The 17,616-nt window shown below is 60.8% G+C and overlaps 1 protein-coding gene across 2 annotated transcripts; it reads left to right on the top strand.

Annotated features, from left to right (window-relative positions):
• Window positions 1–991: 991 nt before the first annotated feature.
• MNT (MAX network transcriptional repressor) lies at window positions 992–17,102 on the top strand. Of its 2 annotated transcripts, XM_043478093.1 has the most exons (6): window positions 993–1,510; window positions 7,159–7,738; window positions 8,280–8,321; window positions 8,467–8,578; window positions 13,203–13,395; window positions 13,528–17,102. In XM_043478093.1, the coding sequence occupies exons 1-6, from the start codon at window positions 1,438–1,440 to the stop codon at window positions 14,280–14,282; spliced, it is 1,755 nt and encodes a 584-aa protein (XP_043334028.1). In that variant the 5' UTR covers window positions 993–1,437; the 3' UTR covers window positions 14,283–17,102. The 2 variants fall into 2 exon arrangements, with proteins under 2 accessions (XP_043334037.1, XP_043334028.1); XM_043478102.1 differs by lacking the exon at window positions 8,280–8,321 and having other exon boundaries at window positions 992–1,510.
• The last annotated feature ends 514 nt before the right edge of the window (window positions 17,103–17,616 follow it).

Genomic DNA, 17,616 nt, shown 5'->3' on the forward strand with positions numbered 1-17,616 from the left:
CCCGCCCCGCGGCCTCAGTAGTCCAGCCATTGCGAGGGCCGGGCTTCCGCCCTCCACGTTGTTGTTCCCGATTTGCGCCACACCCCCTTGGACTGGGCTGTGGACGCCTAAGTCGTAACCGCCCTGAGCCCGGCCCCAGAGCAAAGGGCGGCCTCTGGGGAGACACAGTCGGACTCTCCACCCGCATCAGACGCGCGTGGACAAAGACGAGAATCTAGGGGAAGGAAGGAAAGAGACTCAGTTTTAACAGGAGGGTGGCGAAAAGTAAACAGCAGGTAGGGCACAACTGTAGAATTTCCCTCTCAGCGTCCTACGCTATACACAGTGGCCCCATCCGCACCCGCGAATGTGACCCTGCTAGACACTGGCCCTTTAAACACAGGGCTGGCGGCGCGGGGTGTCCATGTGGAGCTGCTCCATGCCGTGTTGTCCTGCCCGCCCATTGGCCCGCGGCCCGGTGACGTCGCCTAATAGGATGCGAACGCACTGCGGGGGGAGGAACGGAGACAAAACGCGGAATCGGACTTCCACTCCGCTCCCTTCGCGGGTTCTCTGGCAGCCTCCAGCCGTCAGCTCCGCCCAGGGGCGGATCCCGGGGGAATTGCGACAGCCGGGTGGTTGCAGGAATTAGGTCACGTGTAGGTAGAAAGCGGAGACCCAAGGGTCAGGCCAGTCTTTACCAACCTAGGTTTCCCTGACCTGGAATATTCTTATTTGAGTTAAACTTAAGTCCTGAATTTTTCACCCTCCTTTACCTCCAGCAGGACAAATTTCGTTGTGAATGACCCAAACACGCAGCCGTTGCTCAACTTGTGGCTTGCAATCGGGGCGGGGCGAGGCGGGAGAGCGGAAATGCAGGGCGCGAACCCGTCTGGAGTTTCTCCCACCCCCACCCAGGCCACGTGTGCGCGCGCGGTCTCGAGTGGGCGGGGCCAGACAGCCCGGGGCCCCGCCCCTCCCTTCCTGAGACGCCGGGGCCCTACGGGCGGGGGCTCCGGTCCGGGCTTTGGCTGCGGCCCCGGTGTAGTAGCGGGGGCGGCGGCCGGGGGCAGCGCGGCTCCTTCCCTTGTTGTGTGTGTCTGTGCCTCCTCGCCATCTTGTTGCAAAGCCTTTTCTTGTCGGCGGGACTCCTGGGGGCCGCGGGGCGGGAGGCATCAGAAGGGAGGAAGAGAGGGAGGGGAAGGAGGGAGGCAGTGCCGCCTTTTTTTTTTGCATCAGATTTTTTTAAATTTGCAAATTACATTTTGCAAATATCTGGGGAGACATTGATTTTTCTTCCTGTGCTCCCCCGTTCTTCTCTGCGGAGTGCGCTGCGCCGCCCAGTCCTGTCGCCCCCCGGAGGTGATCCCTCCCTCCTGCCTGCCCGCCAGCCTGACCTGTGCCCGGCTCGCGGGCCGCAGTCTCGGCCCCGGCGCGCCCCCGGCAGCTCTCGGAGCGATGAGCATAGAGACGCTACTGGAGGCGGCCCGCTTCCTGGAATGGCAAGCGCAGCAACAACAGAGAGCACGTGGTGAGCGGCCGGGCTGGGCCCCTGGGGCACCAGGGAAGGGGAGGCGAGCGACCCGGGTCCCCGAGCCTACGCGAAACCGCGCGCGGTACCCGCTCCCGGGCGGCCCGCGAAGCCGGGCAGTGCAAAGATCCGCGCAAGAGCCGCCGCCCGGGGAGGAGGTATTGTGGGCAGTGAAATTAATTAATGAATTCATTAACATGCAGCGAGGAACCCGGCTCCGGTAGGCGCCACCCCAACTGCCTACCACCTCTTGTGCACCTTTCATGGGGGTCTCTTTTCCTGTGGGCCAGCTGTGCCCTCGGTTGGGATGAAGATGTGCGAGCCGGGGGGGGTGGGGTGAGGAATGGTGTTGCGTGGGGGTGGTAGACCAGCGCGTGTATGCGTGTATGCACGGGGGTATGTGTGATGCGAACCTGGATGAGAGCGGATGGACGGACGTGTACACGGGCGAGTGTCTAGTGCACACGAGTGGGCGTGTGTGTAACGGAGTGGGGGTGGAATTACTCTACGCGGAGCAGCTCCCTGGCTTCCCTGGCCCTGTGGGGAGGGTGCGGGGGGCGCTCCCGGCAGATCTACGCGCCGCTTGGGGCGGAGGCGGCCTTTGCAGAATGAAATGACATCGCGTGTCTTATGATCCTGGCCAGCCCCGCCTGACCCCGCCTCCCAAAGCTGGGCTGGGTCGCGCGACAGGGGTTTGGGTGAGAGCCGGGCTGATTGGACATCTACGAGACGGCCCGCAGGTCGCCGGGGGCAGACCCCGGGCCCCCCTTGCTGCGCCCCACTTTAGCCGGTGTGGAATGTGGCGTGTCTACGCGTTCCAAACCCGCTCTCGGCTGGAATGTTGCGTGTGCCTGCGTTCCAAGCCCGTTGGTTACACCGGGTGGTGACGTGGACCGGCCCCGCCCCCGACCACGTGCACGGGGGACACTCCCGCTGGGGACAGCGCGGCCCAGCCCCTCCCCGCAGCCTAGCGCTCGGCCGGGGGCGGGGCCGGGGCGGGGCTGACGAGGGGCCTTGCGCCGGGTTGGGCCCTGGCTCTGGCCGCTGGGCATCTGCCTGGTAGAGCCTTTGCCCTACGTGGGAGGAGCCGAGCTCACCTGTCGGTTCTCGCCCCGACCTCCCGTTTTCGCTCCTGGGGCGAGGGAAACCCTCAGAATCGCCGAGCGACAGGATATATAGAGCTCACATGCTCCCACTAACCGCACCCCCCCCCGCCAAAACGTTCTCACCAGGACCCCCTGGCAGCACCCCTGACCGCGAAGTGAAATGAGCCGGGCAAGAAGGGGCAAACTTTGGTGCTCTCTCGATAAGGGGATTTCAGATGCCCTTATCCCCACGCGCCCTTGTTGGTGGCCCCAGCTTCAGGGTGCTGCAGAAATAGGGGCCAGGGGAAGACCTCCGTTTTCCGGACTGCTGCGAGGGTCGCAGCCCTGGATCGGCGGCGTGTGTGCAGTATCCGGGGACTGCTGCCCCCTCCCCAGCACTGCCCCCAGCCCCCGGTCGGGTGGGTTGTGGTGGAGAGAGTGCTTCGCCTCCTCTCCTCTCTGCCTATTGTTGCTTCAATGATGAGTCATGCAGGAGGTAGTAGTGTGGTGCGCGCGCGCGCGCCTGCAGCGTGTACCGCCGCCGCGGCGGGCGGGGGGAGTAGCAGCGGGCAGGGGCGGGGGAGCCGCGGTTCCGCCGGCAGAGTCGGTTCGTCCGGCCTCTCAAGGTCAAGAGTCACTTGAGATACGCGAGACTGAGAATGCTTGGGTTTTCGGAACTGAGGGGTCAGGACGTCGGCTCACGCGCCCCTCCCCCTTTCTTCGATGTCCAGATCAGGGTCAGGCGGTGGACAGTGCAGGTGGCGACCGAGACTGTCCTGCGTGCGGGACCAGCGGCTCAGGGAGAAGCGTGCACAAGATTTGGAGAGACTGAGTCACCTGCTACCGCCATCCACAGTGCAATTCAGGAGTCCCTATTGTGTCCACACTGTGTACCGCCCACTGTGCTGGAGGCAGCAGGACTGACCAAAGGAACACTCCCTTCACCCTCGCTTACCCCGCAGGCTGGGTGGCCGTGTGAGGGAGGGGAGAAAACGCTCACTGTCGATGTCTACCACCCTTTCCGAAATAAGTCAGTCCCGAGCTGAGAGTAAGAATCACAAGGATGACGTCTGCAGCACTTGGAAGGAACCTGGGAAGGGCTCTCTGCTGAGAAGTTGTAGCACCCTGCCCCTCCCTCAGGTGGTGAGAACTAGAGGCAGGCAGTTAAGGCTTCTTGTTGGTAGAGCAGGTGGTCTTAAGGGATGGATGGATGGATGCTGGAAAGCCAGATTTACTCCCCAAACTCATGTACAGATAGCTTGACTTGGCTGCAGCAGCCTAATCTCTAGAATTCATGTTTTGCTCCTATAGGAGTTTTGTTCTCTAAGTTGGGGTGGCGAGAAATGGAAGAGAAGTGGGGGTGCTGCTGGGGAGCTTGCTGACCAGAACTGCTTTCCGGGGGATGTGTACCGGATGGGCAGCCCTGAACAGGGATCCTCTTGTCTGGGCCCCCATTCAACTTCAAGCCTCAGGTGACTGTTTTCTGACCTAGACCAGCTATTTTGTTCACATGATGAGTCCAAGGATGTGTGTGCTCCTTCATGTTGGTACATGAGGGGAGAGAGGAAAGGGCGAGGCCATCCTGGTGGCCAGCATGGAGGCCTGGTCATTTCTATCAATTATAGAAGTTGACTCAAATGAGACCCTCTTCTGAGCTGGTCCCACCCTGTGCCTGCCTTCTGCACCAACCTCGTTATTACATGTAGAAGGGGAGAACTCCCCTGAACATTGGGAGGCCCCTGATATGGTCTCCTCTGGCCCCAGCTGTGTGCTGGCTGAGGTCCTGGGCCACAGTGGCTCTGGGGAAGCTCAAAGCCTGTACTCTCCATTGGGGGCTGTAGCCTTGGCCTCCGGGTCACCTAGAAGGGTGGTGCTCAGTTCTCTGGGGGCAGCTTCTGGGCAGAGCCCAGGGAAGGTGCCAGTAGGTGTGTGCATGTATGGGGACGAGAAGAGGGGTGCACCTAAGGGTGCAGCAGAGCATTAAAGAGCTTAAACCCACATTGCTAAAACTCGTTTGCTCTCCCCATTTTGTTTCCCTCTTCCCAGTGCACAGGAGAAGGGTCGATACTGGGCAAGGGATGGGTCAGAACAGGCCAGGAGGAGGCAGGAGGCTTTAGTGGGCTGGATCTGGCCTGGACTGCCCCCCCTCTTCAGCGCCAGTTAAGCTTTTTCATGCTGATTCAGGTGTGATAGAGCTTGGCCATTCACCTGGGCCCTTCCTGGCACCTGTGAGCCTGGCACCTGCCTGGCTCCGGAAGAGAGGGTATATGAGAAGGAGATTGCCATCTTCTGGTGGAGCTTTGGAGTTGCCTTAAAACATGGGGAATACAGGAAAGGAAATACGGGGAATCTGAGGTTTGCCTCCATTCTGGGTTCCTAGAGCGCCTGACCTTGGGGCCTGAGGCCCTGTCTGTCCCCCTGTGGGAGAGGGGCCCACTTGCCCCGAGGCCAGTGAAAGCCCAAGTCCTGCCTCAAAGGAATGGAGGTAGGGCTGTGTTGGGCCCTGAGCTCCCGGACCTTGTCTTGGGCTTGGGGTCTGGGGAGGTGCGGAGTGGACTAGGGGTGTCCTGGGCTGGGCCTGAGAAGGTCTCCTTGACTGAACTCAGCAGGTTTCTTTCCCAGTGTGGAAAGGGGAGCGCAGAGGGGGGGTTTTCTCCAGGGCCGCAAAGGAAGCCAGCGCTGGTGGCGTAAAGGAGCAGGCCGGAGCAGGCCGGGCAGCTTCCCTTCCTGAGGGGCCGGGGGAGACACGGAAGAGGCTGCGCTTGCTGACTCCAGCCCTTGAATGCTGGCTGCTGGGAAACCACTGAGCGCTTCCCCTCTCAGAACACTTCCCCCTACTTCCTCCTGCGCCTCTTCTTCTCGGCAGGAGGGAGGGGCTCTGAGCAGGCCTGGCTCACACACCAGTGGTTGACTGGCCAAAGGGCCCTGAGGCCGCGTGTTTTCTGGGGTCCCTGGCCCAAAGACCTGTGGAGAGGGTGATGCTGTCCTCCCCTACAGGGGCACTTGGCCAACCTTGCCTCCCAGCCCCACCCCTTGTGGGTGGTGGTGTCTTTGGGGCGTGTCCGCCTTGTGCTGTCAGCTCTGTTACTCAGCAGTGTGGTGAATCGGGCAGGCGGGGAGGGCTGGCCTGCTCCCTGGCCCGCGGGGTGGTGGGGCTGCTTCAGTGGCTCCCCAGGGCCCTGGCCCCAGCCTATAGTCAGGGAACTGGAATGGTGGGGCCTGGGAGGGGATGGGGCAGGGGGGGATGGAGAGGGGCGTCTCGATCAGGAGGGGTCTCTCCCTTGGCCCTGTTCTCAGCCCACCGCTGAGCAAGCCTCCCCTTCTGGTGGGACTTTCAGCAGAGATGCTGAATTGAGGTGTGCAAGGTTGTTGGAACTCATTGTCTTGTTCAACCCCTGCTTTCCTTTCTGCTTGCCTCTTCCCTTTCTAGTCTGCTGCTGGTGGTGGTGGAATAAGTTCCAGCACAACCAAGGGCAGAGAAGGACCAGGTGCATTTGGGGTATAGACCTTGATTGAGGAAACAGGCTTTGGGACCTAGCCTGGCAGTCCTGAGTCCCGGGCCTTGTCTCATGTGTGTGGGCTGAAGGTGATGTCCCCACCTTGCTTGCAGTGTGGGGCTCTTGTGAGACAACCGGGTGTAGGGGGTGTGTGTGTGTTTATTTGCAGTATGACCCTCAACAGATCATTTTGCCTCTTAGAGCTAATCCGTCTCATCTGTGAAATGAAGGTAATGCCTGCCCTCTAGAAGGTAGCTCCCCAGAATCTAGGATTTGAGTGCCTCTTCTCTTCTCCTGTGGGGCTTCCTTGATAACTCAGTTGGTAAAGAATCCACCTGCAATATAGGAGACCCCAGTTTGATTCCTGGGTCAGAAAGATCCGCTGGAGAAGGGATAGGCTACCCACTCCAGTATTCTTGGGCTTCCCTTGTGTCTCAGCTGGTAAAGAATCTGCCCACAATGTGGGAGACCTGGGTTCAATCCCTGGGTTGGGAAGATCCCCTGGAGAAGGCAAAGGCTACCTACTCCAGTATTCTGGCCTGGAGAATTCCATGGACTTTATAGTCCATGGGGTTGCAAAGAGTCGGACACGACTGAGCGACTTGCACTTTCTCTTCTCTTGTGGTGGCCTGTGAGATCATTTGTGGACCAGCCTCTCTCCACCTCATCTACCACTCCTTTCCCTCAGCCTTGTTGCCCCTGCCCATCACCTACTTGACACTTCAACCTGCAGTGTGCCAGGCCCCCTCTGGCACCCTCACTGACAGCTTCTGCTCTGTCTTTCCATAGCCCCTCTTCCCACAACCTGGGTTGTTAATCCTGTGATTTGTCCTATGCCCCTCTTCCCCTGGTCTATGAGCTCCTCAACAGCAAGGACTGGGAGTCTGTTTTATTTGTTCACTGCTGTGCCTGGTGCCTGACTGGGTGTGGGTGAGTGTATGTATTTGCGGTGTCATGGGTGCTGCCTGGCGTGGCGTCAGGATGGGTTACAGCTGGAGGACAAGGGGAGCTGGGGCACCCAGGACAGCAGGCCCCGCTGAGAGACCGCTGTGTTCTCTCTGTGCAGAGGAACAGGAGAGGCTTCGCCTGGAGCGGGAGCGGGAACAGGAGCAGAAGAAGGCCAGCAGCCTGGCGCGGCTGGCCCATACCATGCCGGTGGAGGAGCCCCGCACTGAGGCACCACCCTTGCCTCTGTCACCACCGGCCCCTCCGCCGGCCCCCCCACCACCACTGGCCACCCCCACCCCACTGACTGTCATTCCTATTCCAGTAGTGACCAACTCCCCTCAGCCTCTGCCCCCGCCCCCACCACTACCCCCCACGGCCCAGCCTCTGCCCCTGGCGCCTCGCCAGCCAGCCCTGGTCAGCACCCCTGGACTCAGCATTAAGGAGCCTGCCCCCCTTCCCACCAGGCCGCAGGTGCCCACTCCTGCTCCTCTCCTGCCCGACTCCAAGGCCACTGTTCCGCCCACTGGCAGCCCCAAGCCCTTGCAGCCCCTGCCCACCCCCATCCTGACCATTGCGCCACACCCCGGAGTCCAGCCCCAGCTGGCTCCCCCACAGCCACCTCCATCCACGCTTGGGACCCTGAAGCTGGCACCCGCTGAAGAAGTCAAATCCAGCGAACAGAAGAAGAGGCCTGGGGGGTGAGTGAGGTGTGGCAGAGTGGGGGCTGGTGGGATGGAGAGAACTGCCCACAGCTGGGGCTGTGTGTGCAAGAGAAAGTGCCCTCCCAGCTACCCTATCAGAGCCGCACCCTCCTGTATCTGGATATCTTCTCACTGTGCTGGGACCATCCCCACCCTGGGGAGTGGGGAATGGTCATTGCCCTCAGTTGTTCTCAGGCTTCTCTGACCCCTCCAAAGTTGGGGCTAATGGCATCACCAGGCCTTTGGACCTCCTGGGTGAGGGCCAGGGTCCACTGGCTATTTCTCCCAATCCCAGGAGCCCTTCACAGGTGCACGGGTGAGGTGGAATATGAAGGGGTTGTGAATTATGAGCCTACCCGTGCCCTCCAGAGGGTGTATGTACCAGGACACAGGGCCAACAGTTTTCATGGCTGCTTCTCTAGAGAGAGGATGTCAGGGACAAAAAGCCTGTGGCATTTGGGGAGGGGTGGGGGCAGGGGGTGGGAAGGCCACCTAATTGGGCCCTCCTCCCTGAGCTCCCTGTCTGTCTGGATTTCAGAATCGGAACCAGAGAAGTCCACAACAAGCTGGAGAAGAACAGGTGTGTGTGTGTGTGTGTGTGAGCTTGTGACTCTGAGCCCGCCCCGCCAGCTACCCGGAAGGTCCCATCCTTGGTCCCCAAGCTCTCTTTGGACCTTCCCTCCAGCCCCTGGCGCTGGCTGACCGGCCCTGCTCCCTTTCCCCAGGAGGGCCCATCTCAAGGAATGCTTTGAGACCCTGAAGCGCAACATCCCCAACGTGGACGACAAGAAGACATCGAATCTGAGCGTGTTGCGGACGGCGCTGCGGTACATTCAGGTATGCGGGGTTGGGGGAGAGAAGCAAGGCCCAGAGCAGGGCGGGAGACCGCCGCACAGGCTGCCTGCACGCCCCGCCTCCCCCTCCCGCGGCCCCGCCCGCCTCCACGCGGGCGCCGAGCACATGGCCCGGCTGACGTCAGCGGGGCTCCCCACCCGGGTGGAGGCGGCGTGACCAGCGCGCGTGCGCGGGGGACGCGGCGGTGGCGCTCAGCTCCCCTCCCCCGCCGGGCGGCCTTACGGAGCCCCGCCATCAGCACGGCCCCCCCGACTCGGTGTCAGCCCGGAACCCGCCCCGCCTTACCGCCTGCCGCGCGCTACTGCCCAGCGAATGGGAAGGACGTAGGGCGACCGGTGCCTCCATCGCACCCGCAGTGCTGGGCGGGAACCGGATTCGGCCCGAGACTCTACCGTAGGGGGTGAGGGGTGCTGGGCGTGGCTCGTTTCCCATAGTGGAACCCATGAAACACACCCCACCCCGTCGCGCGTCCCGGACTTTTGGTCCCAAAGGATCAAGATCCTTGCATTGAACGCACATAGATGCCACCTTCCGACTTTGGGGATTAAACCTTGGGGAAGGGGAAATGCGGCACTCTGGATGACAGTAGTCCTGGGGGGGGCGGTGGTTACTGAACCTAAAACCTGACGTTCTGCCTCCCCCAGGATTTAAAAGAAGCCCTTTTTCAAGGGGCCCTCCTTGCCGTGTGTCCCCTGCCTTTGGCATTGGCTCCTCTCGGCCGTACGGGAAAGGGGGGTGCCCGCCAGATAAGACCGTTGCCATGACGGCCCGAGTTTCGGTTTCCCTGGAAACCGGCCGAGGGTTCCGCGTGCCGGGAAGGAGGCTGTGGGGGTGGGGCAGGCGGACACGCTCGGCTGCCGCGGAGCCGGGAGGTAGCCGTTGAGGAGTGGGAGGGACTTAGGCCTCCCGGACTGCGGGGGCAGTTTCGGGGTCTCCCAGTCGGCGCTCTAGGGAAGCTTAGGAGATGGGCGGCGTCACGGCTCCGGTGGGCCAGGCCTCGACTGCGGGGTCACAGCCCTGAGGTAACCGGAGCCTGACTTGTCGAAGGAGGCGGGCGGAGGCGCCGCCTCGGGACTACTCCCAGCCGGCAGCTCCCTCCCGGCCTCCCGCGAACGCACGCCCTTCCGCCCGCCCTCCGGACGAGGGGGAGGGGCTGGCGCGACTCCAGGCTGCTTCCCGGCACGGGAGGGGCGGGTCCGGGTCCGCGGATTGGCGGGGCTGGGTAGGGGGCGGGACTCCTGTGCGCGCGGAGGGAGGGTGCGGCCAGTGGGGAGTGACGCAGCAAAGCCGGGTCCGCGTGGGTGCGCGCGTGCCCCGGGAGGGGCGGGGCCTCGTTGGTGGCGGGGGCAGGGGAAGGGGGGAGGGGGCCCAGCGTCGAGTTTCAGAGGATCTCGGGGGGGGGGGAGGGGGGGGGTTTCTGGGATGTTTCTGCAGAACTCAGGCTGGAGACTTAAGTTGCTACTCCTTCAGCTACAGGAAGTCATGCAGCCTGGGAGCAAACTCCTGCCTAAATTCTGCGACATTTTCTGTGAATATCCGTTTCATCTTGTACTGCGATGATGCTAAAGTGGGAAAAAGTAATAGTATCTTTGTGGTAAGGACGTGAGGAGGATTGGCCATTTGTAAATAGTAACTTAATAGCAATTGTTGAGAAGGAAGAAGGATGGAAGGGCGCGTTCCTCTCTGTATAGATGTACTTAGGGCGGAAAGCTTTGATTGCGAGATGGTGGATTTGAAAGTACATCCAGAAATAAGAGACTCAGTAGAACCAGCAGATTTGGGATACGGGCCTGGCCTGAGTGGGAAGCAAGGTGGACCCTAGCTTTCGGTAAAAGATACTTGTCCTGGGGCTGGCAACAGAAGCAGAAATGCTGGGAAACTTAACAAAGTTCTCCATAAAACTTCAACTTCATTTATTCGTTCACTCAGGTTTTTTTGGACAGCCCTGTGTCTGACTGGGCGGATAAAAAGTGGGGAGCAAGGGAAAAAGTGCAGATCTCTGTCTTTAGGTTTGGTCTTGCTGCACATTACAGAATAACCAAGCAGAGCAATCTGCTCCAAGGGCATAGTCTGGACAGGGGTCACAGCATGTGTTCTGGGGAATTGGGGAAGTTGCTGCTGAGGAAAGGGCCTTTGAGCTGGGGCCTGAAGGCCAGGGTGACCAAGACAAGTGCGGAGCAGAGAACCCAGCACAAGCCAGTTTTTACAGTAGGAGGGAGCAAGATGCGTTTTGGAAGTTGAACGTGGTCAGGAGGGTTGCTATGCTGAGATGGGAGTTGGAAGGGGGTACCAGAGAAACCACAGAGGGCGTGGAGACTGAGGACTTTGGTTGTGTGCTGAGGGAGATTGCGTCCTTTGGGAAGGCTGTAGCCCCCAGCCAGAGCCACAGTGCCTTGGAGGTAAAGGATTTGAAGAAAGTTCTCAGAGAAGGGGACAGAAACAGGAAGTAGGGTAGGCAGGTACCAAACAACACATCCAGTCTTCTTAGAAAGGAAATGGCCTTAAAATGAAACAATAGGGACAAAAGTTAGACCTTGGGAAAACTTTCCAGGGACGTCTAGACCTGTGGAGAACTGGACTAGGTGAGAAGTGGGGGGTCTGGCTCCTGATTAATTCTCTCTGAGCCGGCAGTCAGCTGGCCCTGCTAGCGCAGAGTTCAGGACAGGCCTGAGGGCTGACTCACCCCACACCTCGTGATTGTCGTGGCCCCTTCCGACGGCCCGTCTACCACTGGCCTCTCGGAGAAGCCGGGTGTGTGTGGGGGGAGTGGGGCAGTGGGGGAGCTTTCTGGCAGAAATGTTGGGGGGGAGGCAGGTTAATCTCGAAGCCAGGGTGATAGAGGAGGCTGAGTGTGGCCTGGGACTGGCAACAAGTGTAAGAAGTGTAAAGCTGCCGGCTTTCAGGTCAGTGCACGGCACAGCCATTGTCTGGGCTACGTGTCACAGGCACTCATGGCTTGAGGCATCTCTGACCGATGAGGCCAGGAATGCAAGGAGCGTGGCGGGGGGCTGCAGGAGAGAGTGTGGGGCTCAGGAGGGAGCGTGGGGAAGTCGGGCCTAGTCCGTGTGTGGAGCTGACGACCTGCTGTGCCCAGGAGGTCAGGTGAACAGATGGGAAAGGCTGTTGCAAAACTGCCCAAAGGAAATGCAATCAGGGGAAGCTCAAGTATAATGAGAGACTATGATTCTCCTGTGATGATGGGGAGAGATGTGGTAGAGGTGGGGACTGACACCCTCCAGTCCTCACAGGTGCTTGGCCAAGAGGTCACACGTGGCTGTGTCCTGGCCACCCGCAGTGTCACGGGGTGTAAGCTAACCATAGAACAATGTGTACTCCGCTTACGGGGTTGGACTGGGACAGCGTGTGTTGAGATGGAAAAACAAAATGGGAAATATCTAGGGGGTCGTGACGGCCAGTGTCAGTCTCATTAAGGCTGGCAGTCTCCCTGAACACTTGGGGTGGGGGGCAGTGCAGTGCGGGATGCCACTCCCAAGACAGGCGAGCCTGGGAGCAGGTGGGTATACCCTGAAGGCGTGAGAGGGCTCTGGGCTGTGGAGGATCTCCAGCGGGTGAGACCTGGAGGGGTGAGGAGGGAATAAAGTTTCAGACAGGAGGTCACAGAGAACAAGGAAAGACAGTGCAGAAGGGAGTTGAGGAACAGGACAGGAGCTGGCCTTCCAGAGCTGCTAACAAGCATTGGGCGAAGGGAAACTGGAGACCCTTGTGATGGGGGAGCGTGCCCCAGTCTGGGTGGCGGGCATCCAGTACCTGCGGGAGGGTCAGCCCGAGAGGAGTGGAAGGGGAGATGGGGCGGTGGACAAGGAGCCCTCCGGTGTTCTGAGTGATGTGGATGGCCTCAGCGTCAAGGGGGGAGGAGCCTCTCCAGGGCAACTCAGATGGAGGTTGAGGAGCTGTCCTCCCAAGAGCTGTTTCTCAGTGGCCGATGCCACTCAGGTGCAGGTGGGGAAGGAAGGCCACATCCTGGGGCCTGGGGAGTGTGGGAATAGAGCGGTGTGCGAGGTGGCGCAGATGGGCACCGTGGGGAGGACGTGCGCAAGTCAGCAGCTATTCAGGAGATGGAGGGTGGGGGTCTCAGAATCTGCTGGCCGTCCTGCAAGGGTGTTGAAGTTAAGGAGACGAGTGAGTGATAAAGGGACAAAGGGCAGGATCGTCTGGGGAGCCTTAAGGAATGGGTTCCATGGAGGGTAGCTCGTGGTATCCGCATCTATAGCGACAGGATGGTGTGAATGGCAGTGCAGGCCTTGGGCACCGCCTGAGAAGTCTACACTTTCTGCCCTTCTCTGCAGAATGGAGGGAGATGCTCCCAGGAGGGTGGATGGGGTACGAGGCAACAAAGCCCCTCAGGACAGAGTCGATGTGGGGGTAGGGGAGGGACTGCCCTGAATCTACACCTGCCTGAGAGCCCGCAGTCCGTCTCCAGATGCTGGGCCTCCTTAGGTGGAGCCATGGACCAAGAGACTGGTGTGGTCTCCGGCCGCCTGGGCCCCGATCCGCAGATGAGGGTGAGTGAAGGAGATGTTGGCAGTACCATGGGCCCTGTGGCTCCTGCTCAGGGTATCCTGCTGTTACTTGCCCTGTTCTCCAGTCCCTGAAGAGGAAGGAGAAAGAATACGAGCATGAGATGGAGCGGCTGGCGCGGGAGAAGATTGCCACACAGCAGCGGCTGGCGGAGCTCAAGCACGAGCTGAGCCAGTGGATGGACGTGCTGGAGATCGACCGCGTGCTCCGGCAGACGGGCCAGCCTGAGGACGACCAGGCCTCCACCTCCACAGCTTCCGGTGAGCCCCGCCCGCCCCGGATCGCCCCGACCCTCGGCCGGTGACATCCCCAGAGCCCCGGGGGCATCTGCTTCTCCAGGCTCTCATTCCCCAGCCCTTCTGACCCGTCCCTACCTGCGTGTCCCTCCACAGAGGGTGAGGACAACATAGACGAGGACATGGAGGAGGACCAGGCTGGCCTGGGCCCACATAAGCTGAGCCATCGCCCCCACCCGGAGCTGCCGAAGCCACCGCCCAGCACGGCCCCCGCTCCTCTGCCTCCGCACCCACACCCGCACGCCCAGCCTGTGGCCCTGTCTCCTGCCCACCTCCCTGGGCAGCAGCCCCCGCCACAGCAGAAGACACCTCTGCCGGCCCCTCCGCCCCCACCAGCGGCCCCAGCCCAAACACTGGTGCCCGCCCCGGCCCATCTTGTGGCGGCCGGGGGAGGGTCCACGGTCATTGCCCACACCGCCACCACCCACGCCTCAGTCATCCAGACTGTGAACCACGTTCTCCAGGGGCCGGGGGGCAAGCACATCGCCCACATCGCGCCCTCGGCCCCCAGCCCTGCTGTGCAGCTGGCCCCAGCCACGCCCCCCATCAGCCACATCACGGTGCACCCTGCCACCCTCAACCACGTGGCCCACCTTGGCTCCCAGCTGCCCTTGTACCCGCAGCCCGTGGCGGTGAGCCAGCCGGTGGCCGTGAGCCACATCGCCCACACCCTCTCACACCAGCAAGTGAATGGCACAGCCGGGCTGGGGCCCCCGGCCGCGGTCATGGCAAAGCCAGCCGTGGGGGCTCAGGTGGTGCACCACCCGCAGCTGGTGGGCCAGACAGTGCTCAACCCTGTGACCATGGTCACCATGCCCTCCTTCCCAGTCAGCACACTCAAGCTGGCTTGAGGATGAGGCCGCTCAGAGGCCCCCGGCGGGGGCAGGGAGGGAGACCCGTCCCCGACTCTCCCACCCACCAGCTCCACACATTCCAGCCAGGCCCAGGCCCGCCCCACCCATACCCACCCCCAGGCCTCCTAGGGGAAGGGGGTGCAGAGACTCTGAGCCAGGGGAGGGAGGGGGCCCAGGGAGCCGGGCACAGGGCAGGGGTCACCCCGCTGCACTAGGACTTGACAGAGTGCTGAGACATGCTCTGGCCCACGTGCCGCCTGTCCAGCCCGGTGCCCGCTCCAGGGCCGTCCCTGTCCCCCACCCGCCCCCTGACACCAGTGCGATGTGGACGTCGTGTTCTTCCGCCTGCCCCGCCCTGCCCGCCTTCCTCTGCTGCTGCTGCTGCTATCGCTCTGTCTGGCGAGACGGCCGGGCGCCCGGGCCCTCCCCTCCCGAGCCTCAGCCTTCTCCTTCCAGGGTTCTGAAGGGGGACGTGGGGAAGCAGGACTCAAGCAACTTGGCCGTGATATCCAGGGGGACTGGAGAGGGGGCCGTGCTCTGAGTGCAGGGGACAAGTCCTAGGAGGTGGCTTGTGTGGCGTCCCTCCAGACAGGTGGGTGCTCCGGCCTGGGGCTCTCCAGGCTGGTCGCAGTCATTGTGATTGATCATAACGAGCTAGTTAAGACAGTTCTCTACCAATAGTAAACCAAACCCAAGCCCTTGTCAAGCTTCCAAGCCCCCCCAACCGCCCTACCACTGGGCTCCTGACTTCAGGAGGGCAGATTGAGGGCAGGGGCGAGGAAGGAGGGACTTGACTATCTCCCCCAGCCACCCTGTTGACCTCCAGCCAGGTCTGGCCTGGGAGGAGGGTGCGCTGGACCCTGTCCCCATCCCTGGACTTGACTTTGGCTTCCAGAAGATAGAAAGGAGGCCTGGGCTCTGCTCCGTGCTCTGCACTCCCTGGAGGGATGAGTGCGCCTGGACACCTGCTGCCTAGGAGACAGGACCAGCGTCTGGTCTGGGTTCCAGGAACCTGGCGCCGCGTGGGTGAGGTAATCAGGAGGGTACAGTCCAGGGGCTCGGCCCTGGGGACCTGTGGGGAGCGGGCATGGCCAAGCCACGGAGGACTGTTGCTTCCGCCCCAGCTTCCCCATCCCTGGGCTCATCTTTGCCCTGAACGCCTGCTGTCTCCGGCAGGCTGTTTTGCATGTGCCCTCCCCCAGGGGGCGCTGCTGTGTGCCACCACCTTCCTGTGAGGAAAGGCCCTCATTTGGGCCGCGGGCAGGGCTGAGCTTGGGGTGGGGAGGAGCGAGGGGGCCTGTGTGTGAAGGCCACTGCTCTCCCTGCCTTCGCCTCAGCAGACTGCTTTGGCTGCTCTTTTTATGTGGGTATTTATTACAAGTGGCCTTGTGTCAGACACACTCAGTTACACACGTGCACACTCGGCTCCCCACCTGGACACTCACCAGTGGCCTTTCAGAGTGTGTGGAGGTGGGGGAGCCAGTGATCCTGGGTGTGAAGTTTGCAATGACAGGCTGGGGCGGGGTCAGGGGGTGGGGGTCCCATGGTTCACAGAGGAGGCTGACAAAAGTCTTGGGTAGATTGAGCCACCTCGGAACTCCCTTTCAGTTTCTGGTCCTGGAGACCTCCCTGGAGACTGTTTCTTGTCTCCCAGGGTAGAGAGACTTACGGATACGTTAGAGGTTTCTAGGAGGCGACGCTGTCCCCCGCCTCCCCCCAACACAAATGCAGCTCCCATCTCACAAGCTTGCTGCCTTTCTGCACCTGCAGCTGCTGCCACTATCACCCTGTTTGGGGGGGAGCTGGTTTTCTCTTCCTGGTGTGATGACATTGGAAAGAGCAGAGAGAGGAGGGCAGGCTGGCCCCCAGGAACAGAAGCACTGGCAAGCCGCCCACCTCTCAGGCCTGCTCACCTTGAAATTGTTCTGTTAGCCAGTTGCCCCTCGGGCCTGCACAGATACCTCATCCGCCCGCCGCCCCCGTCCCTCCCCGCCCCCTACTGCAGCAGTGGGGGGCCTTGGAATCTAGTGCCGAATGACTATGTCCAGATTGGTGACGATGGGTGTTGTTGCTGTTGTTTTTGTTGTTGTTCGTGAACGCTGTGATGCCGTGTGCCCGAGAGGGCAGCCGCCACCCAGCCCTTCCTTGGGCCTCTCCCCTCTGAGCGCTGTGGGGACCATATCTGTCCTCACCCCATGGGACCGCCTGCCCCTCCCCTCCCTAGCCCTTCCAGCCTGGGGGACGCACGTGTGTGCATATGCGTGCGCGCGCGCGCGCACACACACACACACACACACACATATCTTACCTCTCATGCGTGTTTTACTTTTTGATGTTCAGAGTGGCTCACTGGCTGGGAGTCTTTACCTCGGGGAGAGGGGGAGGTTGGTTCCTAGGGGGGCCAAAGAAGGGCAGGGAATTCCTGGAAGGGAATTGGGGGGTCACCATAACCCCTGCCCTCTCCAGGAACAGCTTCTTCTCCCCATCCCAGAGTCCCACCCCCACGCCCCGACCCCCACAAAGAGGTGGCCCTTGTTTACAGTGAGGACTTGGTCACTGTGTCTCCGTTTCCTGAAATATAAATTGTAGCGACCCCAGACTGTAGAGATTTTTATGTGTTTGGATACATCTGCTGTGTGGGAAAAAAAAACTACAAAAACCCTAATTTTGTACATATTGTATTTTTACTATGGAACTGTATTCTAGTGGCTGTTCATGCTCCAAGACGTTAGGTATTGAGACATGAATACTATCCATGTAATAAGCACTTGCCTGGAATAAAATATAAAATTGAAATAAACCTGCACTGAAACCCGAGACGGAGCTGCCATCTGCAGCATCTGGGTCGTTCTGTTGCAAAAGGAGGCAGAGACCTTGAGGGAAAGAGCCCCAGCAAGAAGTGGCGGCGTCTTTTTCCTGTTGAGGGGTTGGGGTCTGGTAGGTTCTAGGCTGGTGGGTTTTGCAAAGACGGCGAGGGACCTTCCAGTTCTGATCCCTTAGGCTCCATCCTCAGCAGGCTCTGAGAACTGCAGCGCTGGTCTTCCTCATACTTGTGCAATACTTTATACTTCCTCAAACCATTTTTCACAAACGCTATCTTGTTTCATCTCTTAACAGCTTGGTGAAGTAAACAGACCAACAGCTAGCAGATAAGGAAACAAGTTTGAGGGTGGCTGAGTGACTTGTTAAGGTCATGTGATCAGCCAGGGCCTGTCTGGAGCTGCCGTCTGATGTCAGCTGGTTCAGAGCTGTCCCCAAGTGCGTGCCACCCTGCCCCTGGGCCTGTCCCTGTCCCTCAGCTGGGGATCCCAAGCTCCAGAAAGTTCCAGGA

Source organism: Cervus canadensis, chromosome 1, assembly GCF_019320065.1.
Source record: "Cervus canadensis isolate Bull #8, Minnesota chromosome 1, ASM1932006v1, whole genome shotgun sequence".
NCBI classification, from domain to species: Eukaryota; Metazoa; Chordata; class Mammalia; order Artiodactyla; family Cervidae; genus Cervus; species Cervus canadensis.

Excerpts from the sequence above, each read along its gene's own strand:
- MNT (XM_043478093.1), top strand. The coding sequence starts at position 1,438 with ATGAGCATAGAGACGCTACTGGAGGCGGCCCGCTTCCTGGAATGGCAA. Across the intron at positions 1,511-7,158 it reads GCAACAACAGAGAGCACGTG|AGGAACAGGAGAGGCTTCGC; the intron begins GTGAGCGGCCGG and ends CTCTCTGTGCAG. Across the intron at positions 8,579-13,202 it reads CGGCGCTGCGGTACATTCAG|TCCCTGAAGAGGAAGGAGAA; the intron begins GTATGCGGGGTT and ends CCTGTTCTCCAG.